At 50.1% G+C, this 23,951-nt stretch overlaps 1 protein-coding gene across 3 annotated transcripts in view; it reads right to left on the reverse strand.

Annotated features, from left to right (window-relative positions):
* The window catches only part of EIF2B3 (eukaryotic translation initiation factor 2B subunit gamma), a 123,678-nt gene that overhangs the window by 19,950 nt on the left and 79,777 nt on the right, over positions 1 to 23,951 (reverse strand). For all 3 annotated transcript variants that reach the window (XM_075935854.2, XM_075935853.2, XM_075935856.2), the window contains 4 exons: positions 12,841 to 12,968; positions 10,710 to 10,900; positions 6,374 to 6,454; positions 3,276 to 3,424 (listed from right to left, as the gene is read on the reverse strand). In XM_075935854.2, the coding sequence (XP_075791969.2) occupies positions 3,276 to 3,424; positions 6,374 to 6,454; positions 10,710 to 10,900; positions 12,841 to 12,968 (549 nt within the window). The remainder of the gene's footprint in view (positions 1 to 3,275; positions 3,425 to 6,373; positions 6,455 to 10,709; positions 10,901 to 12,840; positions 12,969 to 23,951) is intronic.

A 23,951-nucleotide genomic window follows, 5' to 3' on the forward strand; every position in this document is an offset into this window, starting at 1 on the left:
CTTTAATGGCTCTGGGGCTGGGGGAGAGAAGAGTAAGTTTTTCTGGTTGTGCCCAGAGTGGCCACCAGGGCTCCCTGGAAGGGCTGGAGGCCCCCTATTTCAAATTAAGAGTCTACACAGCACTTAATTCGAAATAGCTATTTCAAATTTGGCATCACTCCTCGTAGAATGAAGTTTACCAAATTCAAATTAAGCGCTCCGCTATTTCAAATTAATTTCGAAACAGCGGTTTGCAGGTATAGACGCTATTAAAGTTAATTCGAAATAAGGGCTGTTATTTCCAATTAACTTTGCAGTGTAGACATACCCTGACTCTCTTCTGGTTGGACTTTTGCGCTATGAAGGCTGTCGCTATGTTTTGGAGCATGACTGACTGCTAAGAGCTTTGTTACAATAATGCCCGGGAGGTGGTGGTTAGTCAGAAAACAAAACCCATCTGCCCACCCTGGCATTTTCCTGTTCAAACCAATAGTTGAGCAGACTGAAAGGAACACTGAATAAAGGCTATTAAGATAACAATCCCTGGGTCTATTTCGGGGTCCGAACAGAACACTGCTGTACACTCAGTGCAGAAGAACACGCACTGACTTTGCTCGCTGTGAGGAAGGGCCCTGTTTATACATCTGGCCGCCTTGGGGCACGTCTACACTAGGAAACTATTCTGAAATAACTAAAATCGATTTAATAACTCCCCAAAATAACAAAATCGAACAAGTGTGTCCTCACTACAGGGAAGCCTCAAAATTAGTCCGAGGCAGGCTCCATTTATGTAGACGTGCTCCTTGACTTACAGTCCCAGGAAGCGCTGGGGAGTAATTAGTCTGAATGGCTCTGGGGAGGAGTTATTTCAAAATAGCAGCTCCGGAGCATCCACCCCACCGCTATTTCGAAAGAACGATTTCAAAATGAGTGTTATTCCTCGAGGAAAGCAAGAGTGCCGATTTTGAAATAAGCGGCCCCTTATTTTGAAATAACGGGCTTGGTCGTGTGGATGCTGCACCTATAAATTCAACCGAAGGGGGGTTATTTCGAAATAATTCTCTTATGTAGACCAGGGCTTTGTGATTTAATCATAGAGTAGCTTACCTTGTATGCAAAACCCTGCCAGAATGCCTAGGGCACTAAGCCATTAATCACGACAACAGCGTGCTTCAGTGTCAAATCAGACGATTTCCTGGTAGCTTCAGAGGGGTAGCCAAGTTAGTCTGTACAGGATAAATTTAAAAAACAACAACTAGTCTGGTAGTACTTTAAAGACGAACAAAACATGGAGATGGGATCATGAGCTTTCCTGGGCACAGTGGGTCATCTGAAGAAGTGGGCTGTGCCCACGAAAGCTCATGATCCCATCTCCATGTTTCGTTAGTCTTTAAAGTGCTACCAGACTAGTTGTTGTTGTTTAAGTTATTTCCTGGTACTTAGAGGACAGCGAATTCTGTGATATTGCCATACTGGATCCATTTACGAGAACTGGAGACCAACGATTATCTATACACCAAGGAATCCTGATTTATGACGTGCTCGAAATGACTGTGGATTTCTATTAAAGACTAACTCCTTGGCAGTGATGTGCCACACTTACTTACCTGTAATTTAGCTCTGTAACAGTAGTATTCTCCACAGACCCGACCGACCGCCTTTGGTTTCATGTTTTCAAGCATGTGACTGTGAGAGCCAGCTTGGCATTTTTTAAGGGTTTGACCTCTCCCACAAGGACCCTCAGCAAACCTCACGGCATGAAGGAGCAGGGAATGAATGAGAGACCTTTACTGACACTAATGAGCAGTTTCTGTTCCACTGACACCCACAGGAAGCCAGCTTGTTAGAGGAAGTGGGAGCTTTCAGACAGCAACGGGTTGGTCGTTTTCCCCCTCCCTGAGGAATCAAGGGATGTTTCAGTAGCACAACACAAACAAGCGGGAGCGGAGTGAGCTCTTTTGCGAACACATAATGCACATAATCCAGAACAATGGTCACGTGCGCCTAACTCGCTTCTCAAATACACTCACGAGAGAACAGGAGCCACGGAACGTGTGTGCATCGGGGCAAAGGGAATCTATGGAAGATAAATCTGGAAATCATCTGATGACTGAGCCGACTCTTCTTCTAACCTGCAAACCAGATCCCCTCGTGAAGAGGATGCTGAAAGGAAGTAATGACTAACTTTCCAGGCTGGGGAAGCACAGAGGCAGGAGGAAAGATCAACTAGTTTCAAAACTGTTCATTATTATTGGTTTCATCTTTTACAGTTTGCAAGTCCCTCCCGCCTGCCAGGCTAACACATTCATGAGTTGCAAGGGAGGTTTAGGTTGGACATTAGGAAAAAGTTCCTAACTGTCAGGGTGGTCAAACACTGGAATAAATTGTTCAGGGAGGTTGTGGAATCCCCATCTGTGGAGATAGTTAAGAGTAGGTTGGATAAATGTCTATCAGGGCTGCCTAGACAGTATTTGGTCCTGCCATGAGAGCAGGGGACTGGACTTGATGACCTCTCGAGGTCCCTTCCAGTCCTAGTATTCTATGATTCTAGGAGTCCGCAGCTGTCCTGCCATAGGGCCATCTAGAATTTTCACGGCAGCAAGCCAGAAGAGGTCTCATTTTTAAGCATCCAAGTATTTCAACAGCAGTGACTGTGTGGATACCCATTCATTAGCTAGGGTCTCACACAAGGAACAGCTACCGGATGGCAGATTTCCTTTTGGGAAAGCTTATTTCTTTGCTCTGTTTTCTAGCAACTGTAGTGCCGACAAAGATTCAAGATGCCAATAAAAAGCCCTAAGAGAACGCCCTGTCAGTGGAGGCTCTCAAAAAACCACGGCAGTAGGAAGATTTTTACTGGTAAATATGACATTTTAAAAATCAGCAACATTATAGGCATCTGCAGGTGTTTATACCAAAATCTTCATGCCTAAGACATTAAAATGAGCCTTCAGTGATGGAAGGATGCGACCCAACCTCACACAGACCAGTGTATCCGTTCCAGCTGACTGACTGACAGAACAAACTGAAGAGGACAGGCTCTCTAGAATGATGGGCTGGGATGGAATTAAACTTCCGCATCTGGACCCCTCTCGTTAACCCTCTCCCTTGTCATTGGGACCCTAGACAATGCTTATTTCTGATTCAATCTTACATCCCACAGGAGATGAGAAACAAACTTCTTCCTGAGACCAGCTGCCCTGGGCAGGAATCTCTCACAGGACAGCCAGTACCCCCAGCCTTTCTAGTGAGGAAAACAAGCAGCTTAGGGCAGGGGACAAGAAGAGGTAACATACCCGTCCTCAATTGTGACCGAGTTCATGATGATGCAGTTAGTTATTTTAACTCTGTCTTTTATCGTGCACGTGGTGCCAATGACAGAGTGTTTAATGGATGTCTTCTCTCCAACCTGCGTGGACGGACCAATGATGCTGTCAGATCCAACCTAGAGAGGAACAGAGTGGGAACTGTGTCAAACCACTACGGCTGCCTCCCAAAAATTAATGTTCTTCCTAGAGGATCTCTATAAAAAACCAAGATTACCCTCCATACACTTACATATCATGAATCATACAAGCAATGTGTCAACGACAGGCCTTGTCTTCCTGTGCCCACTCAAGACACTTGGGGTATGTCTACATTGCAAAGTTAATTCGAAATAACAGCCGTTAGTTCGAATTAACTTTAAATCGCATCTATACATGCCAACCACTATTTCGAAATTAATTCGAGCGCTTAATTCGAATTTGGTAAACCTCATTTTACGAGGAGTAACGTCATATTTGAAATAGCTATTTCGAATTAAGTGCTGTGTAGACACTTAATTTGAAATAGGGGGCCTCCAGCCCTTCCCCAGGGAGCCCTGGTGGCCACTCTGGGCACAACCAGGAAAACTTACTCTCCTCTCCCCCAGCCCCGGAGCCATTAAAGGGGTAGACCCTGGCCACAGTGCCGTGCCAGCTCCAAGCCTGCCAGCTCAGAGCCAGCAGTGGCCACCGGGGCCCCTGACCCAGTGGCCCCAAAACATGAGCCAGCAAGCCACTGGCGGCCAGCCCTCCACCGCTCCTCAGGAGCAGTCTGCCAGCTCCCAGGAGCCTGACAGGGGCTGGAGAAGGCAGGCACCTTCCTGGTCCAGGGTGGAGATCATGGACCTTATTCAGGTTTGGGGGATAGCTGCCAGCCTGGCCACCAAAGGCCACATGCGAACCCAGGAGCAGGTTTGCATGACAATCAAGTTGGTCTGGCGAGCCTCCCAACCCTGAGCTTCCCCTCCCCGTTTTTCCTCTTGCTTCCCTCTTCTAGCTCCCTTCTCCCAGGTTTGCCCCTCCCCTCTCTCACCCTCTCTCTTTCCCTCTCCCACCTCCTTTTCCCAGTCTCTCCAGAGGTTCATCCCCCCTAGTTTTGTTCAATAAACCCAGTTTCTATTTTTGAACATACGTGTCTTTTATTTGTCATCAGGAAGGGAGGCTAGGGAGGGGTAAGTGGAAGGACGTGAGGAAGGAATGGGGCATGAGCCCCTTGTGGGGAGGACCAGGGTGGCTCTGAGGGCTCCATGGGGTGGACACTCTCCCGCAGGGCCTCCTGGATCCTGACAGCCCATCAATGGATCCTCCGAATGGCACCCTGCAGCAAGTGCAGCCGGGCTGATGACAATGACTCCATAAGACGCACTGGCATGCCCAGGGGCAGTTCTGGCTCCATATGGCTGAGTGCTGTGGTGTCCCCAGTGCGGGCACTCAGGGCACTCCAACACAGGACTTGCTTTGCAGTCTCTCATCGAGGTAGACAAGCAAGCGGGGAACCCTGAGAACTGTCTGTCCCTCGGTTCAGGGTCCACTCAGTGTGGCTGCGCTATTTCGAAATAGCAAAACACTATTTCAAAATAGTTTGTGTGTGTAGATGCGTTAATTCGAATTAGCTTAATTTGAATTAACTATTTCAAATTAAGTTAATTCAAAATTGCGCTGTAGTGTAGACATACCTTCCCATAGTTACTGGCTTCACCACATTTTGCATCTTCGACAGAACTTGGCAAACATCAAATCCATCTACCCAAAGGCCCGGATTGTCTTCTCAGTCGAGAGCACATTGACGGGTTAGAAATTATTTGTTATCATATTAAGTAAAGCAAAGATCTCACCACAGCACATCTGTACAGTGCTTCTCGGACAGACCTCTCGCATAACCAGGAGTGAGGACGAGGATTACTCACAGATGAGAGCAATACTTACAAGCGATCCTTCATAGGTTAACAATCTCACTCCTGATTAAAGAGCTTTGCCCCCAGTTTGGAGTTTTGGAAGCACAGCGTACACCCCAAAAAAGGGAATATGTGTGGGAGAGGCACAGGGGACATGCCTAAAGCATGCTGTACAGCTGGAGGGTGCACATTTAAAAGAATAATCTACGCGCTTGTCATCAGGAACCCTTTGTTTGCTGGAGGCGCTCACACACGAAGTGGCTGCGTGGACCCTGTCCTGCGCTTTGATCTAGCCCCCTTGAAACAGGATGAGATCACAGCATAGCAGGGAACTGTTAGTGCGCGCCAACCGGGTTCACATGGATACTTAGTAAGTGACAGGCCAGCGTGGGGAAATTCACACCCCAGCTTGCTGCAAGCTAAATGTTCATGCTGAAACCGGCAGTCTTGTAGCAATACAGCATCAAAAAAAGAACGGAATTCAGACGTGGCAGAGGGTGAGCTATGACCCAAATGGACCTTGAAGATCTGAAGTCTTGGGGAACACCTAAGACCCCAGTATAGTCAAAGGTTCGGATAAATGGAGGTGGCCAGACTGAGCAGCCCGGAGACCGTTTCCTGAACAGACAGCTTGGCCTCCCAGCTCAGGGAGACTTCGGCACACGGGGCCCAGCTGTGTAACTCTTCCGCATGAAGGCCAGGCCATATGTGACTAGTTCTGCTTAGGTTGTGGGGGGAGAGTTTGTGTGAACTCACCACAGTGGGGCCAATCAGAGGGGCTGAGGGCTGAGACTCAGCTAAAACACTTTTCTTAAGAGCCAGCACTAAAATGCTAAACCCCAGTAAGCTTGCTGGCCTTTGGGAAGCCAACTGATTGTGTATCATCGGCTGCCAAACCTCACATCAGCCAGCTGGGCACCAGGCGCTGCAGCGGTTTGGGGTAACACGTTGAGAGGCTCACGTAGAACATGTTTTCAGTGACTAAAGACTGAAGGGCAGCCCGGCTGGCTCAGGACAGATGGGTGCTTGGGTTGTTTTCCATTCCTCTGTTCCACTCAGTGCAACCAGGACCGTCCGTCGTAGCTCGGCTACGGTTCAGGGACAGACACTGAATGACAAGAGGCAGCTGTGGAAATGAAGGCCAAGCAGAGAGCTCCACTGCCTCTCACGCATTCGGCTGCAACGGTCACTCACCAGGGTTCTGTCAGCGACTTGAGCAGACGCATGGACCAACGGCTCCTCTGGACACAGAAGAGCAGGCAGCAGCTTAGGAACCTGGAGGAGGAGACACCAAGTTACAGGTGAACAAGCCACCTCAGTACGTCATGTGGACAAATCCAAGCAGGCTTTTGTTTCCTGGCACTTCTGGGTCGACCGTAAACACACTCGCTTACAGGCGACCTGGTTTTACCAGCTGTAGCACGAGATGCATGCTAAGTACCCCCTCCCCCCACAACACTGGAGCCACTAGCAGATTCTGCACCATGACAGGCCTTTGGCAGGGCTCCTCTGCGCACAGCTTGCTGCTTAGGTGGCTCTAATCGGAAAGCAGCAGCCGATTTGGGTTTGTACAGAATGTAACGCCGCATGCTTTAACGCAGCACAGCAGCAGGACAGACACCACACACACAGAGCACTTGGCCACTGTAAGGCGACTATACTGAAGCGGTTAGTCAGAAGGGAGCTAGTTGAAGCACAGATAAGGGGGGCTGAGGGGGTCACACAGAGGTAACGAGGCGTCTGTTCCAGAGAGCAGAAGCTGCAGAGGAAAAGGCTCCCAAATGGACAAACCAGAAGTGGGTGCAGACCCACCAACGGGGTGGGGGTGGGGGGCAGCTGCCCCAGGGCTCAGCAATCCAAAGGGGCCCTGAGTTCCTGGCCGTTGCTACTATAGGCGGGGGGAGGGACACATGCCGCAGTCCAAACAGTGCTGAGGGTTGGGTACCCTGGCCCCACCCCTTCCACCTGAAGCCCCGCCCCCTCCAGGGGCACAGAGCTGCCCCCCATCTTGCCCCGGGGCCTGGGCTGGCTGTTGGCCCTGCTAAATGGGTGCCAGATAAGCAGGCATAGCAGAAGGATAAGAGAGAGAGAAAAGGGCCATGAAGTAGCCAGGGACAAATCCCTGAAGAGCAATTTTGAACTGGCTCCCGAAATGAATGGGGAGCTAGTGTTCTAGGCAGGCTGGGTGCAGGAAGCAAAGCAGGGCGGGGTGGGGCGGGCAGCCGCTGGAACAGGGCACAGAGCAAGTCAGAGGAGAGGACAGAGGGGCGGCACAGCACACAGCAAGGCCGACAGACATGCAAGAACCAGGAGGAGAACAGGCCGGGGCAGGAACGAGGCCAGGGTCAGACACCGAAAGGGCCGGGGTGAGGAGAGACAGGATGGGGCCGTGTGTCAGGACCCTAGAGCTGCTACGCCAGCTTTTCTATGCTGGAAGGGTTTGGAACTGAGCCCGCACTGCGACGAGTGGCTAAGTTCACCCTCTCGGAGAGCAACCGTTTCAGGCTCCCAGCAAGCCCCGGCAGACACTGCTGCATCTGTCACCGCACATCTTGCAGGCTGTCTCCGCCCCCACCCGGCGAGAGCTGGAGCTCTCTAAAGAATGAGACGCGAGATCCTGACACGTAGGATGCAGCCACAACAGCTCCCTGAGCCAGCCCAGCGAGGCCAGCGGTATCCCAACGGTTAGTCCTCTGCACAGGGATGCTGTCCTCGCTCGACCCACAGTGGTGCGGCCACGTCAGGAGGGATCCAGAATGAAACCCACAGCTATGACGTAGGGATGTAAGCGACTAGTCGAGTGACTACTCGAGTACTCGCTTCCCCCTGCTCCTGCTGCCTCTGACAGAGCAAGGGGGGAAGGCAGGGAGAGTCGGTGCTGTGGGGAGACGGCTTAAAAACCGGTTCCCCCCAGCACTGTCTCCGTGGTACAAGAGGGGGGAGCAGGGGCGGCAGAGCCGCAGTGGTCCTGGAGCCGGCATGAGCTGGGACTGTTCAGTCCTGGCTCGCACTGGCCCCGGGAGCTAACCCCACGTTAAATGTGATAAGAGCCCAGCATTTAAAACGCAGAGCTGCAGCGGAGGTAGTGAGCGCCCCCCCTACCGACTAAGAGTAGTTGGTGGAAATTCCATCGGCTACTCGATTGGTTAATTAACTGCTATTTAACATCCCTGCTAGGAAGTAGCATGGAATGGCCCAGGGACGTGAAGGACTAGTCGACTAGCCGATAAGCAAATGCTTATTGCATAGTCCGCAGGCTTGTCGACTAGTCGCCCCCCCCTTTGCTGCCTCTATCAGAAAGAGGCAGCGGGGGAGGAGGGGGGAGAGGAGGGGTGCTTCAAAGTGGCAGCGCCGCTCGAAGCCTGAGGCCAGACCCCGGGCTCCACGTGGCGCTGCTGCTTTGAAACAGTGTGTGCAGGCTGGGGTGGCTAGGGTGTCCCCAGGCTGCACACGGTGTTTCAAAGTGGCAGCGCCACATGGAGCTCAGGATCAGCTCCACGCGGTGCTTTCGCCTTTGAAGTGTAACAACAGCCCTTCGCTTCAACAGCCCTAGCAACAGCCCTACCCTTCAACAGCCCTAGCAACAGCCCTACCCTTCAACAGCCCTAGCAACAGCCCTACCCTTCAACAGCCCTAGCAACAGCCCTACCCTTCAACAGCCCTTCGCTTCAAAGGCGGAGGCGCCCTATCGACTAATCGAATAGTCAATGGAAAATGCATCAACTATTTGATTACTCAATTAGTTGATATTTAACACCCTTAGAACGGCCCATAGTGCCAAAGGCTATTCGGAGTCTGGGAGAGGAGGGGAGAGACGCAGCCTCGATCAGCAGCAAGGAGGGGGTACAGCCATGAAGAACGCTTGCTCAGCTGTGGCCAGGGCAAAGCCCCGAGTGACACCGCTCGAGCAGAGCACAGCGCTGGGGCGACCAGTGAGACTAGAGAAGGCTACAAACTCAGCATTTTTGCTGTGAAAGGGAAGGTTAGCGAGGGGGCGGGAGTCAGAGGGAGTGTCTGGGTCAAAGGAAAGTTTCATGTTTTGCTTTTAATTCCTCTTCGAAGAAAACGATTTCCTGCTAGTGAAGCAACTCCCCCTTGGACCCGCTGCCCACACAAGGCTCTGGGCCTCCAGAAACCCAGATGGGCAACAGAGCCTCCTCCCCGAGGGGCCATCCGTTGGAAGGCTGCTCCTCCTCTCCGGCTCTGCACTGCCCTGCTAAGGCCAGGCTGCGTCCAACCTCCCCCTCGCTTGGAGCTGCCCAAAGCAGCCTTCGAGAGACGGGATCGGAACTGTCCGAACTCCTGGAGGAGGGGAACGGAGACTCAAAGGGTCCTCGGTGAAGCTGGGGGGAGACTTACCAGCCCTGGGAAGAGGCACAAAATGCAGCCGGACTGAGAACAAGCGCTCCCTTTGCAGGGCTCCTCAATCAGTTCTGGTCTATGATTCACCCCCTGCAGCTTCCTCAGGAACCCTCCCATGCGGGAAAGTTAAACGCAGGAAAATCTCCCTGCAGGTCCCCCAGTGACTCCGAGGCACTAGCCCTTTACCACCCAGGAGCAAACGCGTTTCCAGCCCTCACCAAAAGGCAGAATATTTAGGTTAAAAAACCCAACGACCCAAGCCCCGTGCAGCCTGACCGGCTCAGCTCAACTTTTCACCCAAGCCGCTGCTGCCAAACGCCCATGCTAATCCGGCTAGCAAGTGGGGCTCCCCTAAACCCTCTGGCCCCCTTGCCCTCCTAGAACTCGCTTGCTGCCCTCGCTCAGCAGCCTTGCCTGCCCTTCTCCCCTCTCCGTGCTCCATCACCGGCCCCAAACAGCTCCTCCCCGCCCAGCACACAGAGCACTTATGCCCACACCTCCGGGGGTTCTGCCCTGCCCCCTGCTCTGATCTGCATCCACTCACCCCATCCGTCCCAAGCAGATCCCACAAACAGACAGGAATCTCAGGCCAGCCCCTTCATCTCCCCTCTGCCTCGCACAGGATCCCTCCAGCCCTTGCCAGGCTCCCCAACCTCCCGAGTCCTGCCGGAACGCCCCGGAGCGAGAAGGGAGAAGCATGTGGCAGCAGCCAGGGTGGTAAAAAGCAGGTGTCCTGAGGTCACAAGCTCTCTCTAGCCCTTCCCTTTGATCCTGGACTTAACAGCCTTTTGTCAGCATCAACGGGGACTGGAATTGTGACTGACCCGTGACTGTCTTTGCTAGCCAGGGTGCCTGCAACACTACTACTGGTTTATAAAGCGCTCTCCCTCTGCAGGTGGCAGGGTGGGCAGTGAGATGCAGAAGGGCCACAGGACTTGCCCAAGTGAGTCAGAGCTACAATGGGGGGTAAGCCCCAAGTCGCACACTCTGCAGCTGACCGTGCTGCTAAACAGGGGTGGGAGTGGAGGGGTGTGCTCAGCCAACCACTGGGTGCCTGCTCCTTGGGCAGCCCTCCCCCCAGGAGGGGGGCAGCTGATGGCGCTCTCCCTGTGCGTACCACCTCAGACGCAGATGCTTGAGTCCCACAGACAATCTGTGTTTTTCTTACCTGTCTGTTGGCTTCAATGTACAACCCAAGAGTGTTCACGCGGTAACAGAGCCCCTCTGTCATGATGTGGACATAGCAACGCACTCTGCCGCCATGGAATGCCTCACTCATATCCCCTCGGAGATTGTTCCAGCAGGATTTATCCGGGGCCAATTCCAGCAAGCTATCCCCCTTCACGAAGCTGTAGATGTCTGCAGAGCACACACGGGCGCAGTGAGTCAGGCTTCAAAGAGGAAGCAACACACTTTGCACAAGGGCTCTAGATACAGAGTTTTTAAAATATCCCTGGAAAGGGGGAGCCGCCCCGGCCCTCACCCCCCACAGCATATGAGCTTTACAAGCACAAAGGGTTTTCTCCCATGTGTAGGGAAGCATGACCATCCCCATGATACAGACGAGGAACTGGGGCCCAAGGCAGGTTAAGTGACTTGCCCGTGGTCACGCAGGCAGTCTGTGGCTGAGCCGGAACAGAACCCAAGCTCAAGTCCCATCCCAGCACCCTACCCGTATTTTCACAAGCACATTGATTTGCACTGCGGCGCAGGAGGAAATCCACAGAGCCACAAGCTGGTTGAGTGACTGATTATAAGACAGTTACTCCTGATTTACAGCATCGGAAGGGAGATCAGTGTAAACCCCCTAATGCATGCTCCTGTCCCGGAGGGAGGAGGGAGGAGAGAGGAAGCCTGCATCTCAGAAACAGCCCTGCGATGCCCAAAGAAGCTTGGCTCTCAGATACCTGAAAAAGGGGGATGTCCAAAAAGCACACGAGGACTCCTGGGGCTAGAGGGCTTTGAAAGAGCAGGCAAACAAAACATGGAATCGTTTTTGCTGGTGCTTAAAATGTCGTTAGCCAGCCATAGCACGTTGGCCTTTGCAATGACGGGTTAGGGGAGCTCCTTAGGCCAGTGTTTCTCAACCAGTGGTACGAGCGCCCTTAGGGGTACCTGTGAGAAGTTTGGAAGGGGGCGGGGGGGGGGGGGGGGTATGTCAGTAACTGAAATTTGGAGAAACCTGAATTTTTGTTTTAAGTTTTACAGCATTTTATGATTTTTGTACTTTTTACACCCAAAAATTTCATCGCCCACATGGCTACGATTAAGTTGTTTAAACAAATGTGTGGCAATGGTAGAAAAAAGTGTGTGTCTGAAAATTACAGGTACTGGGGGTACTTATAATTTTTTTTAAAGGGTTACTTTATTAAACAAAGGTTGAGAAACACTGGTCTAGACCATCCCACTACAAGCTACCCTGACTGATGGCCGGGAGCGTTTGCCTTCGCTTGCTCTCGCCCAGGAAAACCAACTAAGCAGGCAAATCACCTGGCTGTGCCACCACCAAACATTTCTGGTGCCCGCGCAGACAGCCAAGAAGCGCGGGACTTAGGGCCTGACCCCACGAGTGCTGTGCAGGAAAACCCGCTGGCGTCAGTGGGAACTCCTGCCTTTATTCGAAATCCCGGGAGTCCGACTGCCCAACCCGCTGCCTGCGTTGGTGCCTCGGCTCACCTGGGAGGAGCCAGCTAGATGCAGTTCAGAGCCGCTTAGTTCGGGGGGGGGGGGGAGGTGGTAATGAGAAAGCACTGCCTCCCGCCCCATCCCGAGTACAACATTTGGGGAGGGGACTTACAGGGCAGCATTTGGGCCCAGTCCTCTCCGGAAACATACAAAGTAAGACGGCTACTACAATCTTTACTGGCATGTGGGCTTGGGGACAAACCCACAGAGACGAGCCAGCCAGAGCCCCCGGCTCGGAGGGGCGGAAGCAGCCAAACTGGGGCCCTTTGGCCATTCAGAGAATTTTCTATCGCTTTCACTGGACTGTCTTTGCCTGTGCCAATTGGCTACTTTTGCCAACTCTCCCACTCCACCACCTTCTGCTTCAGTCACATCTGCCCCTCAACCTCTTCTCGTGGGCCCCTGGCCTTCCCTTTGCTTTCCATTTAGCTTCTCCCTCTTGTGTAGCCCCCCAATCCCTTGCCCTACGCGAGTGGAACTAAGGGTACGTCTAAACTACATGGCTCCGTTGACGGACCAGAGAAAAGGACCCGCCGATGTAGGCAAACGGGAGTCCCTCGACTAGCTCTAAAGGCTTCAAGATCTTCCTTCAACCTGCTGATTCTCGTACTCACCTAATGACTTTTCATCCTTCTTTTGATCCTGCTCTTTGCTGTCCCGTCCTTGTCGGACGCATGCCGCGGAGGAGAACTGCTTCCTAACTAGATACGGAATCAGCTCGCTTCGGAGAGACGTTAATGACCTACGGGAAAACAGTGCCCACAAATGAAGTCCAGGAACACGAAGGGCTGACATCCACCTCATTTGCTCACAGAAGATCTACCGGGCTCCAGGGTAACTGGCACCGAGCCAGCCTCCAGATTGAGTGGCTCTGGAGGGGACTTCACTCAACCTCCTTTGAAGCAAGGAATCAACCTGAATCAAGGCAATGTTCCAATCTTCCTCCCCAACTCCCTGTTTCTCTAACTTAAACCCCTCAGGCTTGCAAAGGGAGCGTAAAACGACGCTGAGTCACGAGGGTGATGCTTGGAGCCCACTGTGCGTGGCTGCAAATGACAATAGGGCCAGGAAAATGAGAGAATCCAGCGACTGCTGCAACACCCTTCTTGGGAAAAACCAATACAAAACCTGCTTGTTGCACAGGGAAACATTCAAGAGCAGCTGACAAACTCCATCTTTAACTGCAAATGACTCGCAAGCCATAACGATGCCCTGTTCCACTGCGAGTCTGGAAAGCCAACCGACATCGACAGACCCTTAACACGCATCTGAACAAGTGCTGGAATGAAGTGTCTAAAGGCCTCAATCCGACAGCCAGGGAAGTCAATGGATGGAAGGGCTCCCACTGACTTTCCTGTGCACTGGCTCTTTCTGTCTTACGTACTTCTCTGGACCAGTATCGAAGAAATGCAGCATCTCAGTCTCTTTTTGTATTTACCCTCAACACCCAGGAGGCTGTTATTCCCCTTAGATAGGCGGGGACGGAGGCAGAGGGATGAAGCGACTTGCCCAAAGGGGCGCATGCAACAAGTGGCAGAGCAGATCACAGCCAGGTCTCCAAAGTCCTAGGCTAGCGCCCTGCACTGGGCTACTCCTATGTTTTAACACGGCGACAAATAAAGCCGGCTTCTTTCCCACAGCTCAGGAAGGCCAATGCCGGGTCTAGTGCGCGTGAGCTGGGAAGGCAGCACTTTACTGGAGAGTCAACTTATTTCCACAATATAAGAACTAGAGGTCACCAAATGAAATGAATAGGCAGGATGTTTAAAACAAACCAAAGGAAGTTTTTCTTCACTCAGCGCACAGTCAACCTGTGGAACTCCTTGCCAAAGGATACAGTGAAGGCTAGAACTTTTAACAGGGTTCAAAAAAGAGCTAGATGGATTCATGGAGGTTAGGTATGTCAATGACTATTAGCCAGGATGGGTAGGAATGGTGTCCCGTCCCTAGCCTCTGTTTCTCTGGAAGTGGGTGACAGGGGAGGAATCATGTGAGGATTACCTGTTGTGATCCCTTCTTCTTGGGCTCCTGGTATTGGCCACTGTCAGCAGACAGGATGCTGGGCTGGGTGGACCTTTGGTCTGACCCAGTCTGGCCGTTCTTATGTTCTTAACTTTGGAAACCCATTTGAGTTTACAATAAAAAGTGTTTGAAAATCACACACTTGTCATCACTGATGTACGATGTGAGGAGAAGCCGCTTGTGGCCTATAAACTTCCTTACATTGGGTCTGAAACCAGTTTTATTGTTATTGCTTCGTTACTTTAACGATATGCATGTTGCTGCTGGCCTGTTCATTATTTAAAAGCTGGAAAAACCATTCAGCAAACTAATCCAAGTTGGCCTGTACAAAGGGGCGTGCATAACTTCCCGTAACGCACGAGGAAAGGTTAAAAGAAATAAATAGTTATAGGGAAAGAGAGGGCGGTGCACAGGGCAGAACTAACTATGGATTCAATCAAAGGAGGAAATACTTAGGCTGAATATTAGGAAAATGCTTTCGGAGCAGCGAGCTCCATTAGACGTCAGAACAGACTCCTACGTACTGCAAGTCCGGAAAAATATGCAACTCAGAACAATCCTGCACCAGTGCCCTCGGAGATGCATGATGTTGGAATGGACTTAGGAACCAAAAAGGACTTTTCCATCTCTAGTTTCCCTGCGCAGGTTCAAATTCGATCATCAGACCAACCACACAGACCAGCACGGAGCCCTCTCCTGGCATTCTGACAACAGAGGTTTGTGTTCTACAGTCTACTCCGTAATTTCTTGGGCTTTACATAGGGCACCAGCTGAAGCATCCCATCTCGAAGCCTATGATCTTTCTCACTTTTGTCCTGCGAGAGCACCCGTGTGTTCTATCCGGCAAGCTGGCCTTCGTCTCCAAAGCAACGTAATTACATGGCATCTTGAGGTAGCCAGATTTCAAGAACTAATGAAGCAAAACTCTTCATTCTTTAATCACAAAATCCTACACCACTAACCATTTACAGACTCTCTGTGCCCTGGTCTCCTAGCCCTGCATTCTGACATACGTGTGGGTATGCAGATGGGCAGTTTACTAGCTTAAAATGTTTGCCTGCAGCTGTGCCATTCAGCAATGATTTCCTGCTTGGGGTTTTATACTTTGTCCAAAACCGACACTGGTGTTTTTCCCTCAGAGGCTAGCCAGGGCATTTATGGGATCCATTACCTATAAAATATCTGAGCACTTGGCACAGTCTTGAACAGTCTGAAGCAGAGAACACCACAACCGAGTAGGAAATGAAAGAGGTGGAAATGGGGAAAGGCAAAGTTTTGCCGTCCTTTGGATGTTTTACTCTTTCCTGGCCATACGTTTTCGGCCGTCCCAAAATTCTCTGAAATGCTATCCATATTCCTCACTAACAAGGTGGGCCCAACTTCAGTCACCTACAGACTCTCCCCCCCTCCACACACACACACAAAGGAACAAATGTGGATGTTTACCTTTGCTTGTTGTTTATGCAGGATTTCATGGAACTGTTAAAAGGAATTTGCTTTTGGAAGGTCTTTGAATATTAGCAGTGAGGCATTTGGTAATCCAGACTTGGGGCTCTCTCTTGTTCTGTTTTGCAAATGTGGCCACTCGAAGTAGTCATGTAAGAACTTTTTTTTGAGAGTCTGTAAAGTGGCAAACAAACATCTGGCAGGAGCAAGAATGAAGGCAAGAAATGAGAAAGAGAAGAATTAGGTCTGAAAAAACCTTACTCAGAAAAAAAAATTAACAAGAATTTGGGAAGAGGCCAACTAGTCTGCATGTAGATTCAGGAAAATCAAAGAAGGATTTCTGGCCTAGCACTATAAAAATAGTCTTATAGTAATAAAATCCTGAACAGCAGCTACAAGGGCGTAGGTAAAGAGTCAGGGAAGAAAGGATAAGCTTGTTAAATGTGGGAAAAGGAATCTTTCCTGTTCTATCACCATGGTGTCTGAATTAGTACCTCCCTGACTCAAGCATCAAGGAAGGGTGAAACACACAAGAAAATGACCTAAGGAAACCTCTACTATTTCCAGAGAGAAGAAGGGAGGGGTAAAGCCAAGTGAAAGCAAAAAGTCTGTCAAGACCCTGGCCTGAATGGCTAGGTTGACACCCAAACAGAAAAATATGGGGGTAAGGAGATGTATCTGCTTTTAAGAAACATCTGCTAAAACAAACGGACTTTCATCAATTGTAATCAAAGCAACAAGGCGTTGTCATGTGCGATTCCCTATCTTTTTATTTTTAAACATTCATATCTGTCTGCTTTCATCTCAGCAAAGTAGGCTTTCAATACAGCTGCCCAAATGCTAGAACTGCTCCCACGCTATGAACTGTAGAGGAAGAGAGAACAAAATATTTGAATACTTATACATGTGCAGTGCCACTGCGAACAATGGGAGATGGTGGCACATTTGAAAAGGTTCCAGTTCATAATGACTCAATTTCAATTATGAAAAATAACAGGCAAAAAATGACCATGAATCCCAAATACCTTCGAAAGGTATTCCATCGGTAGGCGAGGAGGCAGGAAGAAACCAGGGTATATTCATGTGAATTTGTAGGGTGATGTAGAGAAGAGAGAAAGGAAGTTGGGATGAACAGGAAAAGGGAACTGGTGTGGACAGGGGAACATAAGAAGGTGCAAGAGGCAGGAATTTGGAATGGTTTGTGCACAAAATCTTTTAAAAAATCTCCACTCAAAAACTACATTAAAATGGAATTAAAGTTGAAAGTGATACCAGAAATGTAGGTAAACTATAGTACCAGAATGTTGTAATCATCCCAAACCCAAGGCATTCTAAACCTAAGAAATGAACAAGTAAAGTTAAACTTTAAAAATCCAAACACATTAAGGTACGGAGCAGCGTGACACTACAGGGCAGGGGGAGAGAATCCAATGTGCCTTTACAAATCAGTTGAATGTAATCAAGGTCCCGCACACTAGACTGCCTTCATCATAAACATATGATTTTTGCATGGGATCACTATAGGGCAGAGTTTAGGTTTCTGCAAGAGGAGAAACTTTAATTTATGAACAACAGTAAGGAGAAAAAAATGCCATTAATTCCCCCAAAATATTACTCAAATGCAGCCTTTGAACAACATCTCCATGATTTTTAACTGTATAAAAAGTTGGAGGAGTCCATGACAGAGCAGAGTTAAGGTTGTTTGAGTTCCCAGATTGCGCTTTGCATCTGTATATTCTCTCTCTCTCTCTCACACACACACACACGTACATTTATACACACACAGATACACACAATGAATGCACACAGATTCACAAACTGATCTTTTCAAACCACCAAATGCAGCCACCTCTGAGATGGAATACAGCAGCTATTACAGCTTGTAGAAACATGACATAACAAGAAGTGGAAAACCATGGAGCTACTTGAAACAGAAGGTGAATGTACGGAGGCAGAATATGAGCAGCTAAATTGGAATTTAGTCCTAGTAACCCTATTGCTATAAAACGTGTGATGTGATTTTCATTCATCCAAACTGGTTGGAACCTTGATTTCCTATGTCACAATACCCCTTAGCATAGTTAACAAAAAACCCACAAACCACATTGCCTGTTTAAACGCATCATTTGATGCATCCTTCCCTCCGCCTCCCCCCAAAAAGGCATTACATCTAGATGCCTGGATGGGGCCCTCAGCTTGTTGCACACCATGGATTGAAGCGCAGCAGCCTTTTTTCCCCTGGGCTATTTTTCACTCGCTGGAGAAGTCTGTAACAGAAGTGTCAGGCCCATTTGCTGGCTGTTGTTCATTTTATTTTCTCTGTTTAACATTAAACACCATAACATTGTATGAATGAGAATTTGCATGTTAATACAGCCCCCCCTTTATTAATCTGTTGGAGAAGCGTGAAATCTACTATTGTTGCCAGGATCCACCTGTGAACTCTGCCATCCTTCTCCACCGGTGAGTTACAGGAGGCTCTCCCTTAGAACGAGCTGCTTTCATAGCGGCGAGGAGTCCTGTGGCACCTTATAGACTAACTGAAGTGTAGGAGCATAAGCTTTCGTGGGCAAAGACCCACTTCGTCAGATGCATGTAGTGGAAATTTCCAGAGGCAGGTATAAATATGCAGGCCAGGATCAGGCTGGAGATGACGAGGTGGATCCAATCAAGGAGGATGAGGCCCACTTCTAGCAGCTGATCTGGAGGTGTGAGTTCCAAGAGAGGAGAAGACACTTTGCTTTCATAGTCTCTGACAGTGCTTATGTTTCAAAACCACAAAGCACCAACTTGTCTGCGTTTCCCTTATCTAGCGATGTCCCTTTCTTTTTTGGCAGTATAACTCTAGGCTTTGGAGCGCTGTGTAACACGGTGGGCCAGATTCAGATCTCATTACCAGAGTGATTCCATTGACTTTGCTGGAGATATTACAGGCCAAAAGCCAAAGTGGAATATAGCACAGTATTTCCAGTGAAAACTTTTGGTGCACGTTAGGAATGTACACGCACACACAGACACACACACAGACACACACTACAGAATATAACAGCAACGCTCAAAACGAGCTTTGCATGTTCACAAAAGATAATCAAGATCTAAGAAAAAGGGAAGGAGGGGAAAGAGAGAGGTGGAGGAAGAAAGAGAAAAGTTAATTATGAAGCTTGTAGGTAACGTAGTTCATGGTTCTCATCGTTTAAGGGATAAAGCCAAATAACGTTTAAAAATTCCATGTAAGCTGGGAGCTCTCTTGTTGAAGCTCAATGTTATTTTCTCCTGATCCTTTGATGGAGATTAAAAATTTCCATGTGAATACAAAGAAAGAAACAACAGTTACTCTGAGATTTTCCTCCCAGCTTTGAATTTTCTAAACCAGAGCAGCCGCCACCATTCCCATCTCGTCTTCCCCCCACCACTCTCCCTTAAAGAAAAACGTCAACTCACTTTGAAGACGACGACAAAACCTGGCCAGAGCACGAAGGATTAGGGAAATGATATTTATATCATGGACCAAATTAAAATGTCAATGCAGGAGGCAGGCAAACAGCCCTGGCCATATATACACGCCGGGCATGTTTCCTCGAGGAAATAGGAAAGAGATTTGAAAAGAGTTAATGCAGCCCTGAGTTAATACCACCTGCCTCAGACTCAACACCACTTCAAAGACAGTGTTTGGGTCCATTTCCCACAATGTGGTTTTAACGAGCACAATGGAAGAAGCAATTACAAGCCCCTTCCCCCGTCAGGGCAAAACACGCTGGCATTTCTGAGACACGCTAAGAATGTGAGGCTGGCAGATGTGGCAATGTGCAAAAGAAAAAAGGTAGCACAACAAATTAAACCCAATTGGGGAGGTTTTTTTGGTGCTTCGGTCTGCTGGAAGACATTTTGTTCCACCTCTCTCAACAACCTCTCTCCCGTCTTCATTTTCTTCTAACCCCAGATTAATTTAAACCCACAAAAGAACAACTCCAAAGACACCAGGTGGGCCAATAAACTCTTCGTCAGTTCCTTGTGTCTCACCTAATAACCCACAGCATTAATCAGGGCGCTGAACAAACATGACTGCTGCTTTCGGTTTTGTCTCTGTTTCACTACCAACATTTTTGATGCAAAGGCGGTAAATCTTTTTTTTTTTAATTTCATGTTAATTAGGACATGCGTTAGCATCTTTTGTAGTATGGGAGCTAAAAATCAACAAACAAGGCTTGGAAACTTTGAGAGACTTTATAATGAAAGACAAGTCCACTTGCTTGCCTGCTGCCGTACTTATCCCAGATTTTCAATTACCAAATGGCTATCTATCTTCCCCAACTCGTATATCAGGCGCTGTCGGACCTGCGTCCTCTCTGGTCCTTCTTACCAGCAACTGCAGCTGCGGGGTCAAGGGTGGGTAATGGAGTGGACCCAAGTAACAGCGTGCAGAACAGTTACGAGAGACAGGTAAGTGGTTTTTCTTCTTCAAGTGCTTACTCAGGTTGCTTCCATTTTAGGGGATTTAACAAGCAGTATCCATGGAGGCAGGCTTGGAGTTCATAGCCTCATGGCTCGCAGTATCTCCCTGCCAAACCCAGCAACAGCCCAGGCCTGCTGGGTCAGCACATAGTTGGATGTAAAGGTATGGAGAGACGATCTGGTACCTGCTGGGAAGGCCTGCGCCCTGGTAGAACAGGCGCTGACGATCGCTGGAGGTGGCACCGTCGCTAGATCATAGCAGACGCAAATGCAGGCCGTGATCCAGGAAGAAATTCTTTGAGTGGATACAGGGCAACCTTGCATCCTGCTGGCCACAGCGACGAATAACTGCGTTGACTTGCGGAACAACCCGATCCTATCAATGTTGAAGGCCAGCGCCCTCCGGATTTCCAAGGGACACAGCCCACACTCCTCCTCCGACGTATGTGGTTTTGAGAAGAAGCCAGTAAGTCAATGTCTTTACTCAGATGAAGCTGAAACACAACCTCAGGGAGAAATGCCGAGTGCGGTCTGAGCTGGACTTTGTCCTCACAGAAGACCATGCACGGCACTTCCAAGGTGAGCACCTGAAACTCAGCCACTCGGCAGATCGAGGTCACTGCACACAGGAATGCAACCTTCCAGGAAAGCCGGTGGAGAGAGCACAAGGCCAGAGGCGCAGAAGTGCAACCCAGGACAGCACCAGTTTTCAGTCCCACAGCAGGACAGGGTCCCTGACAGGCGGGTGGAGACACAACATTCTGCAGGAATCTGGCCACGACATCCCGAGCAAACACCGACCTGCTCTTGAACGGGCCCTGGATTGATGAGAGGGATGAGCTCTGGAGCTTGAAATGCAGGAGGTAGCAAGAATTAGCCTGCTCAGGACAGACACCTTTGTCCGCCGTCCAGCAGGTGAACCGTTTTCACTTTGCCAAATAAGTTGCCCTGATGGAGGGCATCCTACTTCCCAGCAGGACATGCTGAACCTCAGCCAAGCCCTGCTGCTCCTGTGCCTCAGCCCTGCAGTCGCCAGGCCATCAGATGTAGCGCCGCCAGGCTGGGGTGCGAGGGATGGCTGTGGTTCTGGGATGACGAGTCTATCCGAGCGGCAGCCACTGAGAGGGACAACAGAGCGCTGGAGCAGCACCGGCCCAGCCACGCCGGCACGAGGAGGAGGATCCTCACCCTGTGATGTTTGATCTTTGTGAGGCCCCTGGGTAGCCACAGAAGCGGAGGGAAGGTGTTTGGCAGGGCCCCCCAACCAGGGGCACAGACAGGGATCCTCTGTCCAGGCCCCCAATTGAGCAGAAGACATGGCCTTTCCTGTGCTGCCCGGACACAGACAGGCCCACCGGGGAGTTTCCTCGCCTGCAGAAGAGGGACCAGCTCCAGGTTGTGTGACAAGAACATCCTGCTACTGGGACAGCCGCATCTCAGCCCCAGATCCAGCTCCGGCACCCGGGGCAGCCACCACCACACAGCCTGCCTCATGAGCAGCTGGGCAGCCAGCCCACAGCCTTGGCCCCCACTCTCCCACCAAGCCCACTGCCAGCTTCCTCTCCATCAGCAGGAAAGTGAGCGCTGCTGCGTGTCTCTGCTAAGGAAGTGGGCGGGATTCTAATTCTTTCCTTGCACCTGTGCAGGTTCGTGTCCTATGGTTGGGGTCTGGGAACGCAGGGGGAGGCGTTTACCTGTCTCCCAGGCACCGCCCCCCCCCCCCCGCTGCTCCCATTGGGCATGATTCCAGCCAATGGGAGCAGTGGGAAAAGTCTCCAGGTGAGCGGCTTCCTGCACGGCCATTCCCCTAGCCAGGGGGAGCAGCAGGATGCTGGGCTGCTTCCTTCCCTCACAAGCCAGATCCGGACCGCCAGGCTCTCCCTCCCCCCACCACAGCGGGCAGCTGGTGCTGGCACTCAAACGTCATGCGGGGGCCTGTGGGGCTGGAGTTCCAGCACAGGCTCCCCACTGCAGGGGGAGAGGATTGAACCCCAAGCCTGCAGCCCGCCTGAGCGACGGTCATGGACCACGTCTTGAAAACCACTGCCATCTGTGCCAGTATTTACAGAAATCAAAGGGGAACAATTTCACTTTCAAGCATTTGTCACAGAAGGGCCTGCATGCTCAGCCAGTGAGGGAACGGAAACAACATCATGTGACTTTGGACCAATCATCACCAACCAGAACAGCTCCAATTTCAAATTCGGTATATTGAACTCTCCCACCAAAAGGCACCTCTGATCAATCCACGGAATTAAACTGACTCCATCGAAGCAAACTCACAGACACCAAGGTCTGGGTATGGACATTCCCCACAAAAACACAAGCTGCATTCATCAGATACATAATTCATTGAGAATTATTTGCTCAGATTTAGTTTGAACATTTAAGTTTCAAGCAAGGAATTCTGCCTCAACAAGTGAATAGATATCAGGGAAAGATGATGCTCTGGCACGTTTGGAGTCTTGCTATGCCTGGTCCAGGACAACGTCTGAGGTGAAAGGAAAACGGAGACGATAGAAGATGAAATGTGAGTTTAATTCTTTAGGTGTGCAAAGCAGGTTGGATAGTTGAGGTTTTTTTCTTATTTGAGGCGCTGTTTGCTCGGTCTCCATACAGTACGCTCCCTGCAGGAGCTGTTTGTTTATTTACCCCTGCTAATCACAAGGAAAGTATTCATTATCAGCCCCCTCCTGAAAGCGAAGAAGAAAACATTCCAGCCCCACGGCTGACAAACGTTAACTTGCAGGTATTCACAGAGCAGGTTCTGTTTTCAAGGCCGCACAAAGACCACCAAGCCAGGAGTTTAGCTCTGCCAGACCTCCCCCAGCCAGCCGCTCATGCCAGGAAACACAGGTGACAGTCTGAATGATAAAAAGGCATTTACAGGGGAAAAGGGAAAAACGCACTGGTTTAGTCTGCAGCATCTCAACGTAAACTTGCAAGGGGCCTCTGAACAGCCCACCACATGGCCATTCAAGCGGGAGCCTTCATACAAATCTCCCCCTTGCGCCAGTTTTAAAAGGTGCATGTCGTCTCTGTGCTGTCCTCTCTTTTTTCCGCGGGGGAAGGGTTCATTCCTATTTATCTTGGCAGTGCAAAAGGCAGCAGTTAGCCCCATTAAAAGCGAGCCAGCAGATTGGGCTGGACTTTCATGACACGGTTTGTGGCAAAGGAGATTAGCCCTCAAGAAGGAACAGCTCACGACTGGTCGCCCTGCCTGTTAGGTCCTCAGTCTTGAGGAAAACTGGAGAAGAACAGAGCCTTTTCCCTGAGCTCCAAATCAGCACCCTCTGCGGGCAAAGGCCTCAACAGGGAGCAAGGGAGACAGTAAGGTGGTGAGTGACAAGTTAACTGCATCGGGGGAATTGAGGCTCTCGGGCCTACTGTTCCCCAGTCAGACCTTCCAAAAGAATCACACTATCGCTCTTCGCTAGATTTGCCCTTCACTTCCTTCTAACTTGTCTTGCTAGGACCTCTCACGAACAAAACTGTCCCGTGTCTGTAAAGCAAAGCGATAGATTACACTGCACTGAGCAATTAAAGCTAGCTAGGGTCAAAGCGCAAATCTGCGCACAGGTACATAAAAGATGATCCCAGGCTTTGAGAAGGAAGGGCATCATGGGACCAGATGTGCTTCAATATCTAAGAAGTGCATTTGGTGGTAACCAGGATTGTTTCTTGTATACTCATGCTTAAGTATCTGGTTTTCAGGAAACTGAAGCCAAAGGTCCACCTGCATTTGCAAATGCGACTACCACAACTGTGCACATACAGGCTGTCTAGACTACACCTCTCTGTTGAC

Source organism: Pelodiscus sinensis, chromosome 9 (assembly GCF_052426305.1).
Source record: "Pelodiscus sinensis isolate ZL-2025 chromosome 9, ASM5242630v1, whole genome shotgun sequence".
NCBI classification, from domain to species: domain Eukaryota; kingdom Metazoa; phylum Chordata; order Testudines; family Trionychidae; genus Pelodiscus; species Pelodiscus sinensis.